A 24,749-nucleotide genomic window follows, 5' to 3' on the forward strand; every position below is an offset into this window, starting at 1 on the left:
TTGTTGAAACTACGAGAAACAAGAGGCCTTAGGAGAGGCCAGTGTGAAGTGTTAAAGTGGTCCCATGAGGATCGAGCAAAAACCCTTGTACACTTGAAAGTCTTTGACACATAGGAGAAAACTGAAAGAACTGTCTAAGGCCTAACTGGGGGCTTCACTGGAAGCCTGACTGGGGGCTTCACTAGAAGCCTGACTGGGGGCTGAGACCCACACTTAGGAAAAAGGGAAGAACCTAAGGGGTCTAGTGAACTGTGGCAATTGTGAACCCGATGGAGGGATGCCAGGAGAAAGCTAGTTGAAGGGAATCCCTGCTTTTTGATGCGATTGTGAGTTTTAATACTGGCAAATGTAAACCCAACAGAGGGATGCCTGCAAATTGAGGGTAAACAGGGATACACCTATGAACATTGTGGTGACAAGCGTGAACCCAGCTGAGGGATGTACACAATGGATAGTTGTTATTGAGACTGTTGAATGATATGTTTTGAGTGAAAAGCCATAGTGAACCCGATTGAGGGAGGCTAACATTGCAAGAAGGATCAGAGCCCGGCTGAGGGGGATCCAAAGGGGTGGAGAGCAATCCTCCAACGTGAAATATTAGGGTGCAGCAGGCCTTCCAAGGCAAGAGACTTTGGAGGAAAGAGACTTGGCCCCAGAAGGTCCAGGCATCATTGAAAGGAACAGTAACCTCGTGCTGGGGAGGCCCAGGAGTGTGCTGTGCTCAGATGTCCTGCCTTGTCCATGCTAAAAACACGGGGAAGGGAGACCCCAGCCCTACCATCCCGACCTATCATTTGGTGAACACTTCTTTCTTATCTTGTGAACATTATCCCACACTACTTTGTAACTTATTTGTAAGGATTGGCGATAGTTTTCTTTTTTTTTTGTATAGACCCTTTTTATTTGATAAGACACCACTAGGACTGCCTTATTATTTAATGCTCTTAGGTTGCTCCCGTCTTCGATTTAGGTTTAGATTAGGTGTTTTTCACACCCATTATGCAGTTTAATAAACACCCTTGAACTGTGATCACTTGTGTCTGTCTTTACTTTTGCCACCATGAGTTCCTTATAGCTCCCTAGAAAAGCAGTCATTGCTGCCTTCCATCCTGTGGAATGTGGTATTGGTATATTTTCCAATTATTTCTTGATTGAGCAAATGCGTGCTATTTATCTCGACAGGCTTGCCGTGGTGCTGAGGTAATAGAAGATTTCATCTATTGTTTGTGTTCCAGTCAATGTTTTATCACTGTGTCCTTTTCACATCAGGTCTACGACGGAGAATGCTAACCCAACGCAGATGCAGTTTTGAATTGAAAACTCGATGATCAATAGTATGATTAATGTGAATGTTTAAAATATCCCCAGGCAAAAATGGAAGTGAGCATTATTTCATCATACCTGTAGAGTGAATGGTTTGTCTATAGGAGAAACATGTACGTCGCTGACTCTTGATTGCTGAAATTATTTGCTACATGGTTTTTCATGTTACATTCATACGTTTGCCAAAATGGAGGCCACGCCATCTCAGATAAGGCACGACGATCACCTAACATAGAGCAGGCTATCTTCCTCCTAGATAAGCGCTCTGCAACCTTTGCCTCTCCAGATGTTTTGGATCACAACTCCCATGATCCCTAACCTAGACTATGCTGACTAGGGTTGACAGGAGTTGCAGTCTAAAACATTTGGAGAGCCAAAGGTTGCAGACCCCGATCCTAGATGAAACCACCCAAAAACTGCAGGATGGTATGGCATAGTGTTTCTAAGTGCCCTTTATTATTTAAGCCCAACGCTGGCTAAGTAGAATAAATGTGATAGCTTATGTTCTATGCAACATGTAATATTTCTTTATAAAGAGGGTCCGGTTTCTTACATTGAAGTACATTTAAGTGATCTTGGACCTCTGGTGCCACAATTTCATTGTTAGCTGCACCGGAATCAAGTGGACAAGTCTAATATTCATCTTGAGCAAGAAAGAACTTGATCGGGCATATCCTTCTGAACTACATGTAGCGCGAGGGCAGGAGCCCTTCTCCCTCCCTTCAACTCCCAAGGAAGACACAACTGATCGTCTAACCCACTTGCCGCACTATGGCATGACGCTGGAAGCATCTCTCGATTCTGAAGCCCAGGCGACCTATGTTAGTAAAAATTGTAACTACTACATCCGGCTACTTAAAGCCATCAGACCACTATTGAGTGAGAAAAACAGCGCCACAATTGCAAGAGCGACCGTCATGTCACGTCTAGACTATGGTAATGCTCTCCTGGTAGGAGCTAGTAAGCATAACATCCAAAAATTCCAACTGGTCCAGAACAACGCGATCAGAATGGTCAAAAAGAAATCAAGAAGTGAACATATAAGTGAAGCTAGACGAGACCTTCACTGGATGAGAATAGAGGAACGTATTCAATTCAAGTCTATGTGCCTTGCTCACAAGTGCTTATATGGCAAGGCACCTGCCTACATGAAGTCCAAACTCACGTTTTACCATCCTCGTAGGGCATTAAGATCAGAGGCAAATGGATTGATAACACCCCTGAAATTCAAGAAAGAACTCGGCTTGGGCAGAGCTTTCCCAAACCGAGCAGCCTCCAACTGGAACAAATTACCTAAGCACCTTAGATTGGAGTCCAACCTTCTGGTCTTTCGCAAAAAACTCAAAACAGAGCTCTTCAAGTAATCCCTCGTCTAGGCCACTCTGAATCAGCTAACTGGTATAAATCTGTCTGCCGTCCCGTCGCCTCTTCTGGCTCTATCTTGAGCTTGTATATGTCTTTTTGTAAGCGCCCCGATGCCCGTGGGCAGTCGGCGCTATATAAATATATAAAATAAATAAATAAAAATAAAGACCCCCTTTTCTTACTCCAACAAATGATTGGTGATCCGACCAAGCCAGTGAAGGCTGACGTGATTGTGCGTTCATCCTGCAACATTGTACAACACCTGCGAAGAAATCGTGTGGAATTTGACTCAACTACATGTGTTTAAAGTAGCCACCTGATTTTAAAATGGCCAGATGCCAATGAGGCCCAGATCGGGGCTGTTTAGTGGTTGCTAGGCAATCAGGCCCCTTTATCAACCTATCCGCATCGCCGGCTGGCGAAGGCCGCCTCACGAAGAAGGCCACAGAAGACGGACCTGTCTGCGCCCTGTCCACGCTAGGGCCGTGCTGCCATGCCCCTTATCCACCAAATGCTTGTTTTTCCAGCTTGAGGTAAACACGCACTGTTAACTGTTGTGCTTGAGCCTGTTGCCCATTTCGCAGCCTCCACACTTTAAACGATACACATCACGCCTTGGAATGAGCACTATCATAACAGACTGCTCTCCACAACCGTCATTACCAGACTGTGATCGCCTGAAATATGTGAATATGTTGTGACTCTGCTTGGTGATCTATTGAGACTCTTAGTCCAGTCCACAAACTATGGTCCTTACTGTTACCTCATACTGCTGTCTCGCGAGTGTGCTTCATAACTGCATTGCCTTTGATACTGTCGATACGCCTTGCTTGCATAAATGTATGCACTGTGTTGTGGATTACGAGCATAGACATGTGCCCCTCCGCAGGGAAATAGCTGTCATCGTCTTATTCGGTTATTCCTGTGAATTGTACCCGGCTAACTATAATAATTTATCCTGATGCACCTATAGTTATGCAAGGCCAGTACTTATTTGCTGTTTTATATTGACTCTGTACAAAAGCGTTAACCTGGTGATTTACTGAGAGTACATTCGCCATAGTTGGAAGTTTATCTCATTTACATTGTATAACTATACACTAATATTACGTTATCCCTGTAATCACCTTCCTTAACTTCCTGATTCACTGCTGAGTATACTGGAGGCATTACTCCTTTGCTCGCCGAGTTTACACTACCACTTAGCAGCTACTCTACTTCACGCACCTGCGCCGGTCTCACTTTCAGAGCCAGTTCACGGGTTCTCTTACACTATGTTTGTTCTTATGTGTCTCCCTGCCAAATTGTTGCTCTTTCTACTGATTGATAGATATTCCAGTACATTTGGTGAATCTACACACTGAGCGCCAGGTTTCCACCATGCCCACTCCTACCCTAATACCACACTGGATTAAGCCTACTAAATTCCAACCTCATCTCAAGTATTGCCTCCAGCCAATATTTGTTAAACCGACCACCTTCCTACCAGAGCTAAAACTAGAAAGCAAGTATCTTAACATAGATGCTGCCATTTCCGAAGATACATTATCTCCTAACCAAGAGCCCAAAAACTCTGCCACTAGGCTAGCACCTAACATTCCATGCTCTATTGGAGCTAGAAATGCCAAGCTGTGCTCAAGATTTACTAAAACCTACCGTCTACAGACCTGCTTGCCTTCCAAACCTAGACCTGCGATTAATAATCCCGCCACTAAGACAAACAATATAAAAAAAACAGAACCAGTCAGAGAAAACCTATTACCAACCTTCCAATTATAGATACGGCATTTGTCAAAGGTAACTTAATTAACACGAGATCCTTGGCAGTGCATGCTATCGACATAGCTGACTTGATCACTGCTGATAACTTAGACTTCCTATCCATTACGGAGACTTGGCTCCATGCAGCTGTTGACCCATCTCTCTCACTTGCCATACCTGAGAACAACACCACCCTGAGAGTAGATAGAGAAGTTTCCAGGGGGGGGGGTGGCATTGCTTTTATTGCTAAGTCGAACCTAGGGCTCAGAGTATCTGTGTGACCACATGTCCAGTCTTGTGAATTGCTCTTGGTGAAACTCCCCATCTCTGAGTCACGTACTGTAACGGCGCACCTAATTTATAGACCTCCAGGTCCTATCTGCGCCTTCGAGAAAGACATTACCACCATAATATCCACCAACACCAAACCTACCTCACAAATATTAGTGTTAGTAGATTTCAACCTTGGCCTTAACGACCCTAACGACCAACACGCCTTGGCGCTTTCAAATACCCTTACTGAATTTGGCCTCACACAAAGAGTCAAGCATCCTACCCATGATGAAGGCAGAACTCTAGACTGGGTGGCTGACCTTAATTACGAAACAGTGATTACCTCCATTGAATCTAAGTCATGGACTGACCATTAATAGTATCTTTCACGAAACAAACAAATACACTACCTATCAAGAATAAGCTAATAGCTCCTCCACTCCTCACGAGGAACAAAAGGAACATCACAGTAGACACGTTACTGCCATATTTGCTGTCGATCCTAAACCCGCTGCTGGCTACTTCTGACCCAGCTATCTTAGTGGAGTTATATAACTCCACTGTCACACAAGCCCCAGATATTATTGCCCCACTCAAATTGCGTAAGAATAAACCTAGAGCCCACTTGAACTCATGGTTTACACCTCAACTTAAAGCCTCGACGGCAGAAAAAAGGAAATCGGAAGTCCAGTGAAAAAACCTCCCAACTAAGGACAACAAATGTTACCTTATGAAAATGTCTGCAAAATATAAAGCTGAAATACAACAAACTAAACAAGAGACCTACGACGACAGGATTAATAAAGCCAGTTCTAGCACCAAGGAACTCTTTACTATCCTTAGAGAATGTGAAGCCCCTATTCCTCCTGTGGACACGTGCACTAAGGATCAAGTATGGTGCACTGACATCGAGCATGCTCTCTTCAACTAAACCTTACTCCTCCAAAGAAAGATTTCAGAAATCAATAACCTGCCTACAACAGGCTTCCATCATAAAGTTTGAGATCAAAACCTGAAACCCTTCCTGCGCTTCAAATTTGCACAAGTCACTACCCAAGAGGTGGTCATGGTCATTGCCTCACTCAAACCATCAAGGTGCCACGGCGATATCTGCCCAGCACAGATTATCAAAGAAGCAGCCTGAGACTTCGCTCCTTTCATTACTAAACTAATGAATGCCTCATTTCTATCAGGCAATGTCCCCACCAACTGGAAGGACGCCTGGGTCCTGCCACATTTAGAAAAAACCATCCCTGGATCCAAATATCCCAACGCACGTTAGACCGATCACTACAGTCCTGTTTCTACTTCAGATATTAGACAAGGCAGCTTACTTCCAGATACAAGCTTATTTGGAGACAAACAAGTGAAATTACAGCTCAAGAAATATAAAAAAATTACAGGTGGTTCAAAACAACGCCATCAGAGCCGCCTTAAACTTTCCTAGCCACAAACACATTTCCATGATCCACTGGCTCCCTGTTCAGGACAGAATCAATTTCAAAATACTCACTCTCACTCACAAATGTATTGCAAACAAGGCACCCTTATACCTCAGTAACCTTACCCGCAAAGTCCAAACTAACAGACCAACCCGCTCCCCGTACACCAGTCTGCTCATCACCCCCAAGTACAGAAAGCAGAAAGCAGAAGGATCAGGCTTCCCTACAATAGCTCATAAACCTTGGAATGCCTTGCCCACTCACCTCAGAAACAACACCTCCTTTTGGTCATTTATAAGAAATCTAAAAACCTTACTCTTCAGGACAGATCTACCTCAGTAGATGCATAGACCTTGAGTCAATATCTGTACTACGTGTGTATACCTGTAACTCTGTAACTATGGTGCTTTGTCTTTCCAAAAAATAACTTGTAACCTTCTTCACAAGTTTGTAATAGCGCCTAGTTGCCTTTGAGCACCCCATAAATGAACAAATAAATAAATAAATAATCTCCGGTTTTAGGCCACAACATGGCACAAACATGGCTCTGATAGATCTGAAGACCCAAATTGATTTAATCAAAGACAACAGGAAACTTGCCCTCCTACTTTCATTGGACCTATCTGCTGCTGTCAATTTGGTAGACCACAAAGTGTTATGCAAACATCAGTTGACAGCAGCCCACTTCTCCCTGGAAGCCACATCATAGATCCATTCTTTTCTTAGTAATAGGTCAATGAGAGTGTTCTCACTCTCAGCAGATCCTACACCAATCACTTGTGGGGTACCGCAAGGCTCCTGCGTTTCACCCACCATGCATAACGTCTTCACCAAACCGTTGTTTGATGACCTGGACTATCTGGGTGTCACCTACACAAATTATGCAGATGACACCCAGATCCTGATCCCACTGACTGCAGACTGTGAGACTGACCTGGCCTTAGTGAGCAAAATGTATCTAATCATTCAGGCATGGATGGCCACACACGGCCTCTGCCTGAATGATGATAAGACAGAGCTCTTAATTCTAGGAGCATCGACCAGCATCAACAAACTTAGTAGCAAATACCTAGCCTTCAATATTGACGACATAGACATTAAAGTGGCAAAGTAAGTAAAAACCTTAGGTTTCTACCTAGATTCAACTCTCAGCCTAGGCAAACAAGTTAAGGCTACTGCTTCAGCAACAGCCTATACTTGTAAACTGATACAGGCCTGTAACACTTGTGTATAGGCGCGTTATAAATGCCATATCATATCATATCATAAACCATACCCCTCCACAGAAAGTTGCATCACGCTTGCAAGAGCCTTAATTCTATCCAAACTTGATCATTGTAATGCCCTCTACTTAGGGACGAGTAAAGACATTTTCAATAAACTCAAAACACTCCAAAAGAATGCCCTCAGAACTGCCCTTAGTATTCCTAGGAGACAACATATCTCGGAGGCTCGAAGGAATATTAACTGTCTCACTCACTCACAAATGCCTTAATTACGCTGCCCCACTCTACTTAATAGAAAACATTATCATAAAACACCTACACGCCCAAATAGGTCAGACAATTCTTTCTGCCTTAGAGTCCCAAGATTCAACCTGAAAACAGCAGGAGGTAGCATCTTTCCTGTTATGGTCGCCCAAACGTGGCACTCGCTTCCTATTTCTTTGAGAACTGACCAGTCATTTTACAGTTTTAGAAAAAACACCAAAAGTTGACTCCTCACCAAGGACGCATGAAGTGTTATTGGTCACGTTTAGTTGCCCCACCACAGCACAACTCTGTCTCCTGCTATGTAATTTATTTTTGTAAAGCTAACTACGTATGTATTATTAGGATTTGTTTATATAATGTCCATAATTATTTTCATATGTAATGCCTGTAATATGTCCCTGGGCAATTTCAGATCTGATGTCTGTATACAATGACTGCAACTGAAACTTGAAACTTACTTGTAATGCGCCCAGATACCTAAGGGTTTGGTGCGCTTTATAAATTAATAAAAAAACAAACTAATTCAGTGGCATTTCCATGAGGCCACAGAGCCAGAGCCGCCTTCTCATTTAGGAGTCAAGTAACCAGGTTCATGAGAACACGACATGTTGAAACATAAGGGGAAGAGTGCAAAAGGGACACAGATGTTCTTGACCAGTTAATCAAATATGTATTCCACAGAGACGCTCCTGGCAGGTACCTCGAAGCAACATTTTAAAAGGTGTTACTTTTGCTTGCTTTGCACAGGTCTACTTCCAAAGTACCCCACACCATAATTGTGTTGGCTATCACTTGTTAGTGAGGTATCCGTAAGTGGCCATGCTCAAGACTGCAACTTCAATTTACTAACTTTCTTTTCTTCTCGTGGTAGGATTTCTGCCAGCGGTCATTCAGTCTGATGAATTGGCCAGTACTATAGTGGTTGTACTTTTCCTGATAGCTGGTCTTCTCCTGACAAGTCTTCTGGCAGTGTTAGTTCTTTCCTATGACTTTCCCAGTGCTATAATGGCGTTGCATCTCACAATAGCTGGATTTCCTCTCCTGGTTGGTTTTCTGCCAGTGATAGTTCTTTGCTGTCGTGCACCTTGCTTTTTGCAGGATTTTCTTTTTCTTTTTTTTCTCGCTGATATTGAATTCTTTATTTTCATCAGCACACATCAAGTTAATTTCCAACAATCCTCCAATCCCCCTCCCCACCCTGCGATCTTGTATTAAATTCTTTTTAATTACTATATCCTAAATCCAATTTAAGCATAAGTAAACAACATAAATGAATCCCCACCAAAATTCAAAATATATCTCCAGCCTAACCTTCCTAAATCAATTATCTGTACAAACACCCCCTCCCCAGTTTTAATCACCAAAGTTATCATAGCTAATACATATCCAGGAATTTTCCCAAAATCTTTTCAAATATTGATAACTTATTATCCCGACAAAAAATTACTCTTTCCATATCTGCCAGCTTCATCATCTTATCTGTCCAAGCCTCCACCACTGTTGACAACCTCGATTTCCAACCTCTCAATATCAACTTTTTGGCAATAGAAGCCCCTCTAAATAACCATTTCATTTATGAAATGCATAAATCCTCCAGGAGTTCATCATCCCCTAGAATTAAGGTGCCGGATATTTGATGTATTTATTTCCAGATTTTACAACATGCTACTTCACACTCGCTTCATTGAACTACCTCGGCACATCGCAGATGGTATAGATGGACCGCACAAATCGTTCCCTAGATTTTTGGTGTTCTCAGAGGGTGCTGACGACCAAAGACACTATTATGTGGTTGGAATATTGATGAAGTGCTGAGGGAACTTGGGGCATAAGAGGAAGAGTATTCTGCTTGCTTATGGTCCAGTGACGCATGAAAGTAGGGGTGTCCTTTTGTCATATGTATTTGACTGAATGTTTGGTTAAACAAAATGACTGACCTCTTTCCTAAACGAGAGCTTTCTGGATTTAGTGCTCCCCTATGCTGTGCCTAGAATCTGTACACCTCTAGCACTTTTTGTCCATTGACCCGGAAAAGATAGCGATCACCCTTGACCTCAGTATGTCGCAGTTGGGCGGCTTTGTACTATTTACATTACTAGACATTCTCCCAGTTACAGTATCTCTCATGTATGAACTGGATCCCTGTCCGCCATGCGAGCCCTGCTATTGTTGTCTTGGTAAGCAATGGGGAGCGGACTGCAAGCAAATTTGTTAGGAGCATCTGGTCAGAGTGAGACTTTTATTGTTACCATCATTATGCCATTTATTGAGCTGAGACCTAACTTTGTGAGGGAACAGAACACTTTAGGAGTCACAGGCGGAAGTACACACAAAGAGAAGGAGATTGCAAGGCATCAGTATAAGGGAGTAGGGAGCTAACCATTGTAGAGAGGGAGGGTGGGCAATTTAGCATCAAGAGATCTACAAGCAACCAGAGGAGGAAACAAGAGGAAGCAGATCAGCCAGTCTCCTGTTAAGTTGGGAGTGAAAGGCATGTAGAACTAGGTGTGAAGGAGGAGCCATTCCCTTAGGAGAAGGGTCTTGAGCTCCTTCCTGAAATGCAGACGTGAAGGGGTGGAGGGCCTGATGTTCAGAGGTAGGAGGCTCTACTGTCTCAAGCTCTGCAGTGGCTCACACCCTATGATTCACATCCGTATAGCTGCAAAAGTGTTGGCTGTATCAGCCTCAGTCTAAATCCTACCTTTGAGGATTAGACTACTGAGCACTAAATAATGCATAAAGCAAATCACCTGCAAGGCTTCTTCAAGAGGCACCCAAGCCAGCATGTTTCCATTAAATGGGATATTTCAGACATGGAGGAGTCATGGGGATGCTGGCAAAGTAACTCATTTTAAGAATGCTGGGAATCCCCTAAATGCCTAACCGTGCTTGCCTTTGTTTGTGAGGCATACGCTCTGGGGAGGGAGGAATGCCGTATGAGCCAGGGAGGATAAGAGTTTCCATGGAATCTGGTCTAAATTTGGCGACCTATGTGGAAGAAGTGAGCCATGATGTTAAAGGATCATTAGTAATCTGTTTGCCTCCCGCAATGAGTGGCACATTTTGTTGCCCTCTGTAGCTAATCCGCTTTGCGTCCTTTCTATTTATGTTGCTTCTATATGTGACGCTCTGATATGCCTTATAGGTTCTGTTGTACGTCTGTCAAAATGCAATTTCCAATGGAAAAAAAGATGTGGGTTATGTTTCTGGACTGGCTTGAGGGATTCCTGACAACATGTTTGTGTGGTGGAATGCCTGTGTCAGTTTGACAAGCGACATGGTCAGGCACCCATATAACCCTGATGATGTAGAATTATTTTGCAATAAGTGGTCAACATGAATTCTAGACCTTCTATGCATCACCTCTTTTGTTTTGCTGTAGTTACTCCGGGTGGGATAGTTATGCCCAGATGTGGGTCCTGTTCCTGCTGGGCTTAGAGACCCAAACTACTCCTCACTGATGAGGCCCAACGACGCCAAAACACGTCTGCCGATGCTTGTCGTCTCGTGTGGAAGGGATGTGACCAAACAGTTCTGGCTGAACTGCCCCTTTTGGCGTGGTGCCAATCCTGATTTACATATGGACTTTCCCCTCTTGTAATAGTTTGGTAGGTGAAGAATGATGGTCTGGAGGGTTGCCCGGAGCAATGCCAGAGGTTAAGATTAATTCTAAACTCCAGTCCAACCTGATAGACTGCCCAGTAAACAATACACAAAGATTTAAATGTTATCCACTGCTGGACTGGAAACAGTGCGTATGACGCAATTCCGGACTGATGTGGGCGCCATAGGGGTACCAGTGGCAACTCGAGCGGCTAGACTCTGAAATAGTTGCAGACGGCGAATCAAGCCAGCCGGCTGGACCAAAAAGTGGGCATTACAATAATCTATCCTTCTTGATGCCAATGCAGCCACTACCGGCGGGTGCAATCGGGCAGGAAGAAACGAGAGGACTTTACGGAGAACCCATAACAAGAAATGACCAGACTGGCATACTGCGCTAACCTGTGCCGCCATAGAAAGTGATGTAGACAGGTAAACCCCAGGTGCTTCATCACTGTAACCGGAATGGGAAGAGCACCCAGAGAAGCAGGCCAGAAAGAAGAGGACCAAGATTCGGACACGGCCCGAAGATCCCACCATCAGGACCTCCGTCGTGTCCCCATTTAATTTGAGCATGCTGTTTCCCATCCAATCCCCAACAGCCAAAAGGCAAATCCTACAGGCGAGACGACACACCATCCTCGTCAAGATCTAAACGAACCAGGATTTGCGTGTCGTCGGCATAAGAATAGCACCTAAAGCCGTGGGAGCGAATAAGGGCAATCAGGAAACAAATATAGATGTTAAATAACATTGGGACAAGGAGCACCCCACAAAACAAAGAGTGAACAGTGGACAGGAAAGGCTGAAGAGAAACAGACTGGCCTAGACCAGTCAGAAAGGAGGTGAACCAGGCCACCACAAGGCCCGCTATCCCTAAAGCCGCCAGCCTAGAGATGAGAAGGGGGTGGTCGGCGGAATCGAAAGCCGCTGACAGGTCAAATAAAATCAGGGCTCCCACTCCTCCACTATCAGCCAGCCTGATGGGGCCATCCATAACAGAGACTAAAACACTCCCTGTTCCCCTTACCACCCGAAAGCCAGACTGAAAAGGGTAGAGAATTGCAGACGACTCCAAGAATGAGAAAAGAAGGGGGAGATCAGTGCCTCAAGAAGCTTCATAAAAAATTGAAGTCGAGAGATAGGACGGAAATTAGACAAGATTGAGGCGTCCAAGATAGCTTTTTAAGTAGAGGGACTACAGTGGCTTGCATTAACTCAACTTGGATGAACCCACGGCTGCAAAAGAGGTTCCCCCCCTGGGTAACTAGAGGAATAATCTTGGGCAAGAGATCCTGCAAAACAGATAGGGGAATGGGGTCCAATCGAGCTGCCGATTTAATACGTGAAATGGCAGATAGGACAGTCTCGTCAGTGAACATCGTAAAAGTGTCCCAGCTAACCATGGCTGGAGGGCTGATGTCAATCACTCGAGTCACAGACTGAGAGAATTCAATATTATCACGAATGTTAGTGATTTTTGAATGAAAAAAGTCTGCCAATGCCTCACAATGGGACTGGGATGGTGGGGCAGTTGGGAGAAAGCGTACGTAGAAGAAAAGGATTTTACAACTGAAAAGAGCTCCTTAGACTGATTAATAGCATCTGCTATACTGTTTGTGAAAAACAGTTGTTTGGTAGTCTTAATCAGCAGAAGATATTTTCTCGATAGAGAAGAAAATATAGCCAAGTTTGAGTAGGACGACCATACAATTCTTGCAGTTTGGATGGGGTCTCCTCCTAAGGTAGGTCTTAAAGAACTGTATTTATATGCAGACTTGGCTGCTGCCGTACTATCCAAGGATCATGGCCTTTGCCTGCTCATTGACATTGTCAAGAATTAGCAATGATGAAGCAGTTGCAGACATAGCAAACTCATTTATTCCATTAGGAATCTACTCTGCATATGGGCATTAGCTGATTTAGTTCAGCAGGGTGTTTCTGCCCGCCCTTTAAGAGCATTGCATTTGTGTTTATGAGTTGATCTGGGTCCCATCCCGGTGGTCACTTGGCATGTGGTGTTTGAGTTTGCATTGCAATTAAATATGGCAATACATCAGCCTCAGTTGAAAATGGGGCATTTCACTGACATTCCGATTTCTACACTCAGTCGAATTCTCTATGGTAGGATGGCTGGCTCACTCTGATCACAATAAGGTCTCACTTCGAAGGGTGCCATTGTTTCAACAAATACTGGAATTTGTCCGTCCACACCAGTTCGCCCCAAAGGATTGTTCTCCACCTACACTCACCTTTCCCATAGTCCATTATTTGACTGTCCCACACTCGGCCCTGGACTTCCAATTCCACAATTACTAATCATGTCTTTGACCAATGGGACCAATGCAAAGGTATTCCCGGGTCAAAAAGCCACCACACTTCAAGGGTCTGCTTGTGTACATCTTAAACCGATCACACAGCCAAACTCTGTGTTAACGCAGTATTGATCTTTGAAACTGCCGCATGTAGATAGTCCCTTTGATTCCAAACATCTTAGACTATACCTTTTTTCAGGAATCCTGATTTATGATCGTCAGTAACTGGATCTACATGCATACACACTATCAAAAAAATATTTCGTTCCCTCCCTCTGTCTTTGGGATGTGCAACATTTTTCCCCTTCCACTTCTCTTCCCTCTCCTCCTTTTCCTCTGCAGACCAAGGAGTGGATAGTCCAGACGGCTGCTCAATACGCCAACTTGCAGAGAAGCGTAGGCAATCAGAAACCACTATGGTGATGATTTGGCACAACATAAAAACTTTGTAACATAACACAACCGTGCAAAATTGCTCACCATGATATCATCTGGCAGCAGTGGCCTAGGAGGTGCAAGCCCTTGGAATAGCATCTAGCACAGCTTGGGTTAGCCTATGCATAGAGCATTAACGGGACATCCCGTAGCCAGATCCCGCTGCATTGCAGTGCAATGCAGATCACCTGCTTACATATGGATTAGCTCCTGCGGATATACTGAAGTCAAGGCTTTTTCTGCCACAAGGTAGTAGCTGCCAAACGTCCTGTTGTTCTGCAGAGTGTTGCCAGCACAGGTATATTTCTCAGCCCTGAAACCTTAAGAGGAAAAGAAAAAAGCATGCCGTTGACGCTGGTGGCTGCGCATCACTTTTGCCCTCAACTGGAAGACTAAGAGTGAAGGTGTAACCAGTCTTGAGGAAGGCACGAACATAGAGATGTTCCTGTGCAAACGATATTAAACGTTTGGCTTGGGTAGCGTGCAGAGACCCTTTATCTAGAAGAGTGACCTTCACCATGGGCGAAACCTTTCCACAGTGTCACAGAAGACGGTCCGGACTTCACTGTCCGAATTCCAGAGTCACATGCCTGGATCCTCTTCCTGGGAAGATTCCAGAACAGGTTATTTTGTAGCAACTCCTTCTGCAAAGTCCCTCCCTTCCACCGATCCTCACTAGAGGAAACATTCGGGACAGATTAGAAGGTTGTGGTAAAACATCCGCAAATTATTACTAAAAGCCAGCTTGTATTTGGAGGCAATTACATCTACAAAAAAAGTATTACTGCATGCACGTACTGAAAATACTGGATCCCATGGAGTGCAATGGGTCTCCGAAATGGGGACTAACAGAAAGGTGGGCATAACTTGGACTCATGCAGACCTTTCCAGCCACCCGAAATTTACTACATGTGGTAGTGGTAAATGAGTTTGGCCGTGATACCGCCAAACTCATATTCAGGACATAAGACATTGTCCTTTGCAACAGTTCTGCTCTCTGCATTCGCTTCGTCTTCGGGAGCTTAACCCCAAGTACGACAAGACTGTTCAGTGACGTCTGACAGCAAAGGGTGGACAGACACATTGTGATCAGCAGTCTTGACAGCTATATAACAAAAAAGTGGACAAGGTTTAAAAGGCACTTTCTTTACGGCTATGTTCTGGCGCACCGTGCAACGGAACAACTGTTACCCAGCCTATCCCTACTAAACGCAACTGTCACCATCCTTTTCTCTTAGCACTAGTGCACAGCGTCCTCCTGGGTTTGAAGTCGTTGTTTCGAAAATACAGCTCTGAACGTCCCTTAGACACCAATATCTGACAATTCCTAGCCTGAATACACGGGTAGACCAAGATCTCTGCATATGCACTTGAACATTTCACATTGGATCTGACAGCCACAATCCTCAGTTTTCCAAGCACTCACACATGGACGGTGCCAGGGCCTTTCAATCTTTTCTGATAAAATGGGCTTCGGGCTTTGAGGGTGGGCTGTGAGCAGCTACCTGCATGCTAGCAGTTTTATGAAAAAACAAAATACTTTGTTACTTCAGAACATTAAATATGAGCTTTGCAGCATGTATTTATCAGGCTGCCTTGACAGAGCCTTCAGGCTGTGACACCCCTCCTGCAGCGGTCATACCATTGCTCTTTTACTCTGAAGTAGACTACATTACCACCTTACTGACACACATGGACTAGTTAGCCTTCTATGTGATAATGTGCAACTATTAAAACCCGACCTGTACTCCTTTATTTGGCCATTATAACCCAAGCATCCTGTGAGGACCTGCATTTTCAAGCTTTAGGCAAGGGGGGCCAAACATGTTAATATGGGCTCCCACAAGCCCTGAAACCTCTTTACCTGCTGGCCCTGGACTTGCAATGCTGTTGTGAGGGGACAGTATGAAACACTTAGAAAAGAACATACTAATGAGATTAGTTTGTAGATGGGTCTATGGCTAATGCATCCACTGCAGGGAGGGTCATGTGTCTGTCTTCATCTTCACAGGTTTGAGTCCTAGCGAATTTACTCGCATTGTCCAATTACAGAAGTCATGTCACCGACTTGCCTTCTGCTCGAACCCCATGGAGTTTTCTTTCAAACCTTTTGACTTATTCCGGATCTCACCAGTAGATGGCAGGAGCATGCAAACCATGTAACTATAGCAGGTTCAGGCTGTAAAAAGCAAAGAAGTCCGTGGAAACACAAGACAAACCTAGATGTTGGGTGACAGGATAACTAACTCCATGTCACCAGGACACCACTTTACCAGGCCTGGCCTTTACTTTTCCAAATCATTGCTATCATTGCCCTGTCCTATTCCTCAGCCTTGGATCAGCTCTGAAATTCAGTGCCCTGTCCTATTCCTCAGCCTTGGATCAGCTCTGAAATTCAGACCCTCAAATCAAACATGCGCCGTGGCCTCCGACGCTGGTGCAAACCATGGACCCCAACCTTGCACCTAGCTTACACAATTATCTTGCTGTCCTCACTGCTACACTGGACTACAAATCCTCTTCACAACACTGAACTCCTTACTTTGCAATCCGCCCGTAAACGTTCATCAGACCTCCAGGCTTTGTTCACACCTCCCAAGCCAATATCCATTGCCTCCTCCCTTTCAGATAATTACTTTGTTCACTACTTTTCCTCTAACGTTTGTGACACTCACAGCCCTCCTCTCTCTCCCTCCTAAGCCCTGTTTCTGCCCATAATCTCTCCCTGCTGCTTCTTGTACTAGAGACTACTTTTCCCCTACCACTCCTATTAGAATAGAACCCATCCTTCACTACACCAACACACCTTGCACTCCCATCAAACCTTTTGCTCCTCAGATGGTCAAAGATTTAGACCATCATTATAGTTTCACTGGTATCCCGCCGGAATTACCGGCGGGATATGGCGAAACTACCTTACCGTCTCCGCCGACCAATATCCCGGTATTACCGGTATATTACGGGCGGGGGAGACACCAGTAAGTTCCCATTCCATGGAGGACCCCATGGGATAGGATTGCCGGAATTACTATTCTGGAAATGATTTGCTGGTAGGGGCCTGAACTCCCGGCAGGTCAGGCCTGCTGGTATTTCACTGGCCCTATCAGTAAACCTGTTTCTCCTTGGTCCAGAAAAAATGCTGGTGCCCGTATTACCAGCATTTAATTCCAGCATTTGTTTCCAGACCGGGAACCTTGTAATGAGGCCCTTAGTCTCAATCACTTGCCCTTATCTCCCTGAGCTCTTTAACCTCTCTTTCTCTCTAATCAACTATTCCCTGCCTCCTTCAATAGGAGTGGGGCAGTTGCAGATTTGAAAAAACCCTCCACCGACCCAAACATCCCAGCCCAGAAAAGTATTGCCCATTTTCCCTCCTTCCCCATTATTCAATAGTCCTTGAGTGGGCGGTCCTTAACTTTATCATGAAGTGCCTTTAGGATAATAGCCTTGGATATCCACTTCCATCTGGCTTGCATAGTAACACACCAAGACTGCACTCATACATGTTCCCAACTTTCACGGATGCTCACCCCTTCAAACTCTCTCCTTTTGGACCTCTCGGCTGCTTTTGACTCCGTCAACCACTCCTCTCTGCTCGCTCTCGAAGGCCTTGGGTTTTAAAAATGTACTCTTGCCTAGATCGCCTTTTATCTGGAAGGTCAATCTATTTAAAATCCCCTGGATTATGCAAAACCTGGACTGCACCCTCTCCCTGTTGGCGTCACCCAAGGGTCAGTCATTGGAACCTCTGCTATTCACTCTCTCTTCCTCTGTCCTAGGAAGAATTATTTCATCATTTGGCTTTCATTATCACCTTTTGCTGAGGACACGCAATTACTTCCTCCGTCAGCCCCCGCCCCCGCGCTCCCCCAGCCATCTCAGAACAGATTATGAATTTTCTCACTGAAATTCATTAGTGGGTGGATGGCTCATGCTGAATCTTCAAAAATGGAAGCTATCTTTATGCTAGCTTCCACTGCCACCCCTACATTCCCTCTCCCATCTCCTTCCCACCTGACCTTTTTGAACCAGCAACCAAGGCTTGCAATCTTGGGGTCCTCTTTGATAGGGACCTCTGACTGCAACAATTCCTCACTAACACTTCCTCTTGTCTCAACCTCTTAGACATATGGAAAATTCATCCTTTTCTTACAAACCACTCTACTAAAAGATGACCCCGTGGTTATTTGCCTCACAAGAGGTAAAGCGACAGAGCCAAGGGAGGCAGGCTATAGTGAAAGGGGAAAAAGAGTCCCAATGACAAGGATCTCCGTCTTGCCGCCATTAAAGCAGAGATCATTAGAGGTGCACCCTGCCTGAATAGCAGAAAAAGACAGTGCGGGATAAGCGAGGACGAGGCTGAGGGTAGCGTGAAAGAGAGATGAGTGTCATCCACATAACACTGAAAGTTAGAGGAAAAGGTAGAGATCAGGCGGGCCAATGGGGCCAGATGTACATTGAAAAACCAGGGTGAGAGGATAGATCCCAGGGGAGTACCACAGATTGAGAGTGTGATGGAGGAGAGGAAGGACCCAAGTTCAAATTTAACCTGGAAAGGTCGGTCCAAGAGGAAAAAGGAAAGCAAGCCAGAGCCTGATCCTTGATGCCCAGAGCATCTCGGAGAGGTGTGATCAGGATGTTGTGGTTCACTGTGTCAAAAGCAGAATAAAGGTTGAGGGGGATGAGGACAGAAGGAGAGTTAGAGTCAAGGTTAGGGAGAAAATCTTCACAGGTGTACAGGAGAGCGGTTTCCATGCCTCTGGCTGCTCTGAAGCCAGACTGATGGTCATAGAGACAACCAACAGATTCAGTGTGGAGGTTTAGCTGGGAGATAGCCAATTTCTCCGGGTGTTTGCCCAGGAAAGGAGTGACAGAAATCGGGAAATCGTTTTCTGGGATGGAGGGGTTGGCAGAAGGCATTTTGAGCAGGGGGTGCATACGGGAGTGCTTGAGAGGAGAGGGCAAACCTTCAGTGGCAAAGGAGTGGTTGCAGAGATTGGTCAAGGCAGGAGCGAGAGAGTCGTTGTCCTCAATGTTTCTGGCAGGGCAGGGAGACACCTGTTTGGATAAGACTTTCATAGACTGGTCTTGTCTGGAAACCTCATCAGGTATGACAGGAAAGGGGGGGAGAAGGGACAGTCAAGGAAGGCCTGAGAGGGGTAGAGTGAGGGAGGGGAGCAGATAAGAGTGAGTACAGGATGCCCCGAGTTTTTGTGGTGAAATGAGAGGGCAGGGCCCAGCAGAGGGCCCAGGTTGGTGTGGTAGAGGACGATACTGCAGTAGGATTGGCCAGCTCCTTGCAGATTTTAAAATGTTTGGCTGTGTTAGATGCCACAGAGATGTGGACTTGAATGCAGACTTTATTTAGAGAGGATGGAGAGTCTATATTGCCTTTGGAGTAGGCGGCAGGCCAGTTTGTCAGAGAGTGAATCAGAAGCTCTGCATTTCCTTTCAGCTGCTCTGCACTTGCGTTTCAGGGCGGCCAGGTCGGAGTCGTACCAGAAATTGCAGTTTTTGGCTGGTTTCAGACAGATCCTCATGACAGGGGCAAGGATGTCAAGAGTGTTAGAGATGGAAAGGTGAAGGTAGGAAAGGACTGTGCCAGGATGGGAGTCAGCCACAGGAGTAGTTGGAGGAGAGTAGGTGGATGCAAAGTCTGCCACTTACACTCTCTTCATGGGTCGGATGACCGTGAAGGAAGATGGCAGTGCTGGGTGGGCCATTGCCTGGGGAACAGGAAGCTTCAAGTGAGAAGGGGGAAGAAAGTGGTCAGTCCAGGAGAGAAGAGCAGTGAGAGTCCAAGATGTGTCCGGCAGAGTGGGTCGGACCAGAGGGTAGAATGGAAAGGAAGAGAGAGTCGCAGAGGTTGCGGAAAAGTCCTGAGGAGCCAGGAGAGTCTAGGTGGATGTTGACAAGGAAGAGAAGCTGGGAGGTCGAGGAGAGAAGTAGTGAGGCCAGCCCATTCAGAGAGGAGGATGGCCTGTAGAAGGTAACCAGGGTCAGAGAGGAGCCAGGGGAAACGGAGATCCTGCAGACCAGGCATTCAAAGGAGGAGTAGGCTTGGGTGGCAATTATGGAGACAGGAATCCACTCAGGAAAGATCAGGGCATCTACGCCTGGGGACCTGTTGGGCCTGGGCTCGGAGAGGATCTTGTAGCCCACAGGGAAAGAGTGTTAAAACTTGTGAGAGCTGGCGTTGAGCCATGTCTCATAAAGAGCGAGAACATCTAGATCAAGCAGTTCAAGGAGGTGGTAGATGTCAGAGAAGTGTTTGAAAGCAGAACGACAGATTAGAGTAGCACCGTGGAGCAGGTTGTCACTTTTGAAAGACTTCCAGGGTGAGGTACAGCAGACAGGGGTCCCCTCAGAAGGGACAGAAGATACTGGAAGGTAGAGAGAGGAGGTGGCAGAAGAACCAAGAAAGAAGTGGATGGCAAAGGGGCCAGAGAGGTGGCGACCAAGGGAGGCAAGGTAGCCAGGAGAGAGGCATCTGACAAGGGAGCCAGAGAGCTAGAGGAAGAGGGAGACAAGGGAGCCAGGAGAGCCAAAGCTGGCAGGGGAGCCAGAGTAGTGAAGGGAGGGGTTGGCATGGGAGCCAAGGAGGTAGATGGCAAGGGAGCTCGTCTATCATGCATTCGTCTGGCCATGTACTCCTCTATCCTGCACTGCTTGCTGCCCACTCATCTAGTCTACATTGCTGCAACCTGTATTTTCCAAGGCTGCATTTATCTATCCTGCGCGTTACTTCCACTCACTTATCCTGCTTTACTCTGTCCAGCACTCCTCAACCTTTAACTTCCTTGGACATTACATTACTCCATCATGCACTCCTCTGAAATCCTCTATCATGAATTCCTTGGAACCAATACTCCTCTGTGCAGCACTGCACTATCATGTACTGCCTAGTCCCACGCTCTTCTAGTCTACATTGCTGTAACCTGCACTTCTCTACGCTGCATGACCCTAACCGGCACAGTACTACCTTCCACTCATGTTTCCTGCTTCAAAGTGTCTTTCACTTACGAATCCTGCACGTCCCTGTTGCGCACTGCACCTGTTCTATGCGGCACCGCTCTAGCCTCCGATAGCTCTATCCTGCCATTCTCTGTTGTGTACTGCACTATGCAACAATTATCTCCAACTATAGTTCACTGCCCTGCACTTTACTCTCATTCAGACCTCTATTCTGCACTTCTTCCTGCTTTACAGTTCCCACTCCTGCAATCCTTAGCCCCACACACATCGGTTCTGCACTGCACTATACTGCACACCTCTAGTCTGCACTTCCTTATGCGGAAATTGTTTGTGCTGGCCTGTCTCTCCTGCTCTGCAGTTCCCTGCCCTGCACTCCCGAACCTGCATACATCTATTCTGCCCTTCGTTATGCTCCAAATCTCTCCCATGGTCTTCTCAGTCCCCACACTCCTCTGTTTTGCGATCCTCTATCCTGCACATCGCTATAATGCACTTCCTTATGCGGTTATTCACGCTTCTACAATACACCATCCTGAACACCTCTCGCCTGCACTACTGTATCCTGCACACCTCTATGCTGCACTTCCCTATGCTATACTTCCCTCTTCTACAGTTCCCTGCCCTGCACGCCTCTATGCTGTGCATCTCTATGCTGCACTTCTCTATGCTGTACTTCTCTCTTCTGCTGTTCCCTGTCCTGCACGCCTTTATGCTGCACACATCTATGCTGCACTTCACCTTCCTGCAGTTCTATCGTCTGCAGTTCTCAGCCCCACACTACTTTGTCCCACACTCGTCTGTTCTGCACTACCTACTTGGCTCACTACGGTTTCTGTCAACATACAGTCTACACACCCTCTGGGGTTCTCTGGCCTCTCTTATTGCAGTGTTTTCTCTTGTACTCCCTCTTGCCTCCCCCTCCTAAACGAATAGCCTGCCACTGCTTTTTTATTTCGCTTTGATTCCCCTGGCCCATCGCCTATAGTCCTCCCGGACTCCCTGTCAGCTGAATTCTGCGCCCCTTGCTGCTTTGCCTTCCAGCCGTGCCATTTACCGCTCTTCTCCATGTCACAGTGGGATGAGATGCAATGGTGCTGATGCTGATAGGGTGGTTCGTGCACAAGCGATGGGATGATGAGGTGTAAGGGGTGGGGGGGGGCTTGCATGAGGCTCCGGGCCGCGATTACCTGTAATATTCAGGAGTTTGGGCAGGAATCGGTTCCAGAAGGTACACATTTGAACACGCAGTCCATTGTGGATTTGGAAAGGCTCAGTGTTGAGTGCGATGTAACTCTGATCGCTCAGGGTGTACAAGGGCCACCTCTTCTCTTGCTCTGGTGCACCATTGGGGTCCCTGTAGGAAGACAAACAAATGTCTAGACAAATGTACCCAACACACATGGAATCCCACCACTGCTATTAAACTCACTAACAGAAGCTTTACTTTCACTCAGAAACCTCTCCCCTTCAGTGTACCCCCTTCCATCTTAACACCAACTCCCACATTGCCTCTCTGTCTCAAGGAGCCATGTGCCACCATCAACTAATTTGTCCTCTGTTTCTTGGAGTGCCACTAGTACCATTCATCGCCATCATGCCACCTGCCCTGCTTCCAGTGAGTAGAGCTGTCAAATCTATGCAAAGCCCATCAAAACATCAGTCTACAAAGGACAGGTCCATATCCCTCACCACCATTCACACGCAATTATGTTCCCTCCTGCACCCAACGATATCTCAGCTGGATTATTCACTACAGCGATCCCGCCTAACCTGAAACTACTCAGGTCACATTCTCCCACAGAAGCAGTCACCACATTCTTACCCATATCTGGCAAAATTTGACCAGTAGCGCATCATTTTCCGGCTCAGCTTCTCCTCGTCTTTTGTGTAGTTGAGCGTCCTGTCCAGTGGCAACCCAAACACAAACTCAATCTCGTAGCCGTGGATCACGCCCATCCACTTGGGCCACATTAGGTTGGAAGCACGGTGGTCAAACAAATAGGTGTATACTTTGTTGCCATGCTCCGCATATTTTGATGCCATCTGCACTACAGGGCAGATGACGTTGTGGTCACCAACAATATCATCCATGGCCTTCCGGTTCTTCAGGCCATTGTTCTCGTCCATCCAGTCAGTGTACTGTAACACCACAGCTTCTGTAGCAATGTCATTAGCATGGGGGACGCTCATTTTAATACCGCCCAAGAAATCTTCTCTGGTAATGAGGCTGTCATTGTCCTTGCTGAAGCCTGGAGCACCGTAAACTAGAAAGTATGCGCCCTCGTTTTGGTTCACACCCACTAGTACTTCTGTCTCTTTGAAATTTCCTAAGTTAAGCATGGCCTCGGGGGAGTCTGGAAAGAAGTCGCCATCCAGCAGTGGAACGAATGCAAAACGGAAGACGCTTGGCTGAGGCAGGACGGACCACTCTTCATCAATTAGTTCTTGGGGATGCTTGGTTCTTAGGCAGTTCACAAGATCAGTGTCATTGTTGCTGTTGCAGCCAACCAGCTTGGCCAGCAGAGTTGTCCTACGTCGGCTCTCAGTCGGAGTCAAGGTGCCCCAGGGAGTATTGGGGGTTCCGCTCTGCATGATAGCACGAGTAAACAAAGACCTGCTAGTGGGAGAAAGAAGGTGCATGCCCACCGACGCCCCTCCCGCACTCTCCCCAAAGATGGTGATTGCTTTTGGGTTACCGCCAAAGAATTGGATATTGGCTTGGACCCACTGCATTGCCAGCTGCTGATCTACTAGCCCGACGTTCCCAGGTGCTTCAGTGCTTCCAGGGAGGGCTAGAAAGCCCAACGGTCCGACACGGTAGTTCATCGACACAACAATCACATTTTCCACAAAACTGAGATACTTTGCATCGTACACGTCTAAAGATGCAGTGCCGCTGTAGAAGCCACCACCATAGATCCAGACTAGCACAGTGGCGTTTTTGGGTCTGGGAGAGGGCACCCACATATTGAGGTACAGGCAGTCTTCATTCATTTCTCTATTAGGATTCCACATTTCGGCACCAGAAAACCCTGGAAATAGCTGGTCCACATACTGATAGCAAGCGTTAGAATAGTGTGTGGTATCCAGTGTCTCACTCCATGGTTTCTTTGGCTCAGGCCTGCGAAACCTCATCTTACCAATTGGCGGCTCGGCAAAAGGGACGCCTAGAAACACTGATAGGTGACCAGACAGAACTGGAATCCTGGCCCCTCGAACTCTGCCAGATCTGGTGGTGACCACAAGCTCGCTCTCACTCTGTGCTGAGACCAGCGTGACGGAGACGACTAGCAGACAGAGCCAATGTCGAAGAAAAGAGCCCCCGGCGAAGTCCGCCATTGCTGCTCGTCTCAGGATCATCTGAAATGAATAATGAGGATGGACATCAGCAATAGAAAAATAGATAGTGAAAAGATCAGGAAGAAAAGGAAGGAGAAAGAGGACTAGGAAAACAACAAAAAGAAGCAAACCAAACAACAACAGGGAGAACAGAATGAAAGAGAATCAAGTGTGACACACACGCTGAAAAACACATTCAAGCCACTCACGTCTTCGTTTCACAGTCGGCAGAAAAGCATTGTAGCACGAACCGTAAACTGAAATTAAATGTGAGGGAACAAACAGCAAGGAGAGGCACATGTTGCAACGAGATTAGATTAGGCACACCCACTGGCACTTCTCAACTTAAACCAGCTATGATTTGGCAGCAGAACTGGAAAAGAGCACTCACACTGGCATGACAGAGGCAGAGTTATGTATGAGGA

The 24,749-nt window shown here is 46.2% G+C and overlaps 1 protein-coding gene across 2 annotated transcripts in view; it reads right to left on the reverse strand.

The window, feature by feature from the left end:
- The window catches only part of ACHE (acetylcholinesterase (Yt blood group)), a 329,114-nt gene that overhangs the window by 54,039 nt on the left and 250,326 nt on the right, over positions 1–24,749 (reverse strand). The window contains exons 1-3 of one of the 2 annotated variants that reach the window (XM_069646522.1): positions 24,534–24,555; positions 22,808–24,345; positions 22,173–22,339 (exon numbers count right to left, since the gene is read on the reverse strand). In XM_069646522.1, coding sequence (XP_069502623.1) covers positions 22,173–22,339; positions 22,808–24,345 — 1,705 coding nt within the window. In that variant the 5' untranslated portion in view covers positions 24,534–24,555. Of the gene's footprint in view, positions 1–22,172; positions 22,340–22,807; positions 24,346–24,533; positions 24,556–24,749 lie in introns of those variants that run through there. The other variant, XM_069646530.1, reaches the window with a different exon arrangement.

Source organism: Ambystoma mexicanum, chromosome 1p (assembly GCF_040938575.1).
Source record: "Ambystoma mexicanum isolate Mex_15411 chromosome 1p, UKY_AmexF1_1, whole genome shotgun sequence".
Classification (NCBI taxonomy): domain Eukaryota; kingdom Metazoa; phylum Chordata; class Amphibia; order Caudata; family Ambystomatidae; genus Ambystoma; species Ambystoma mexicanum.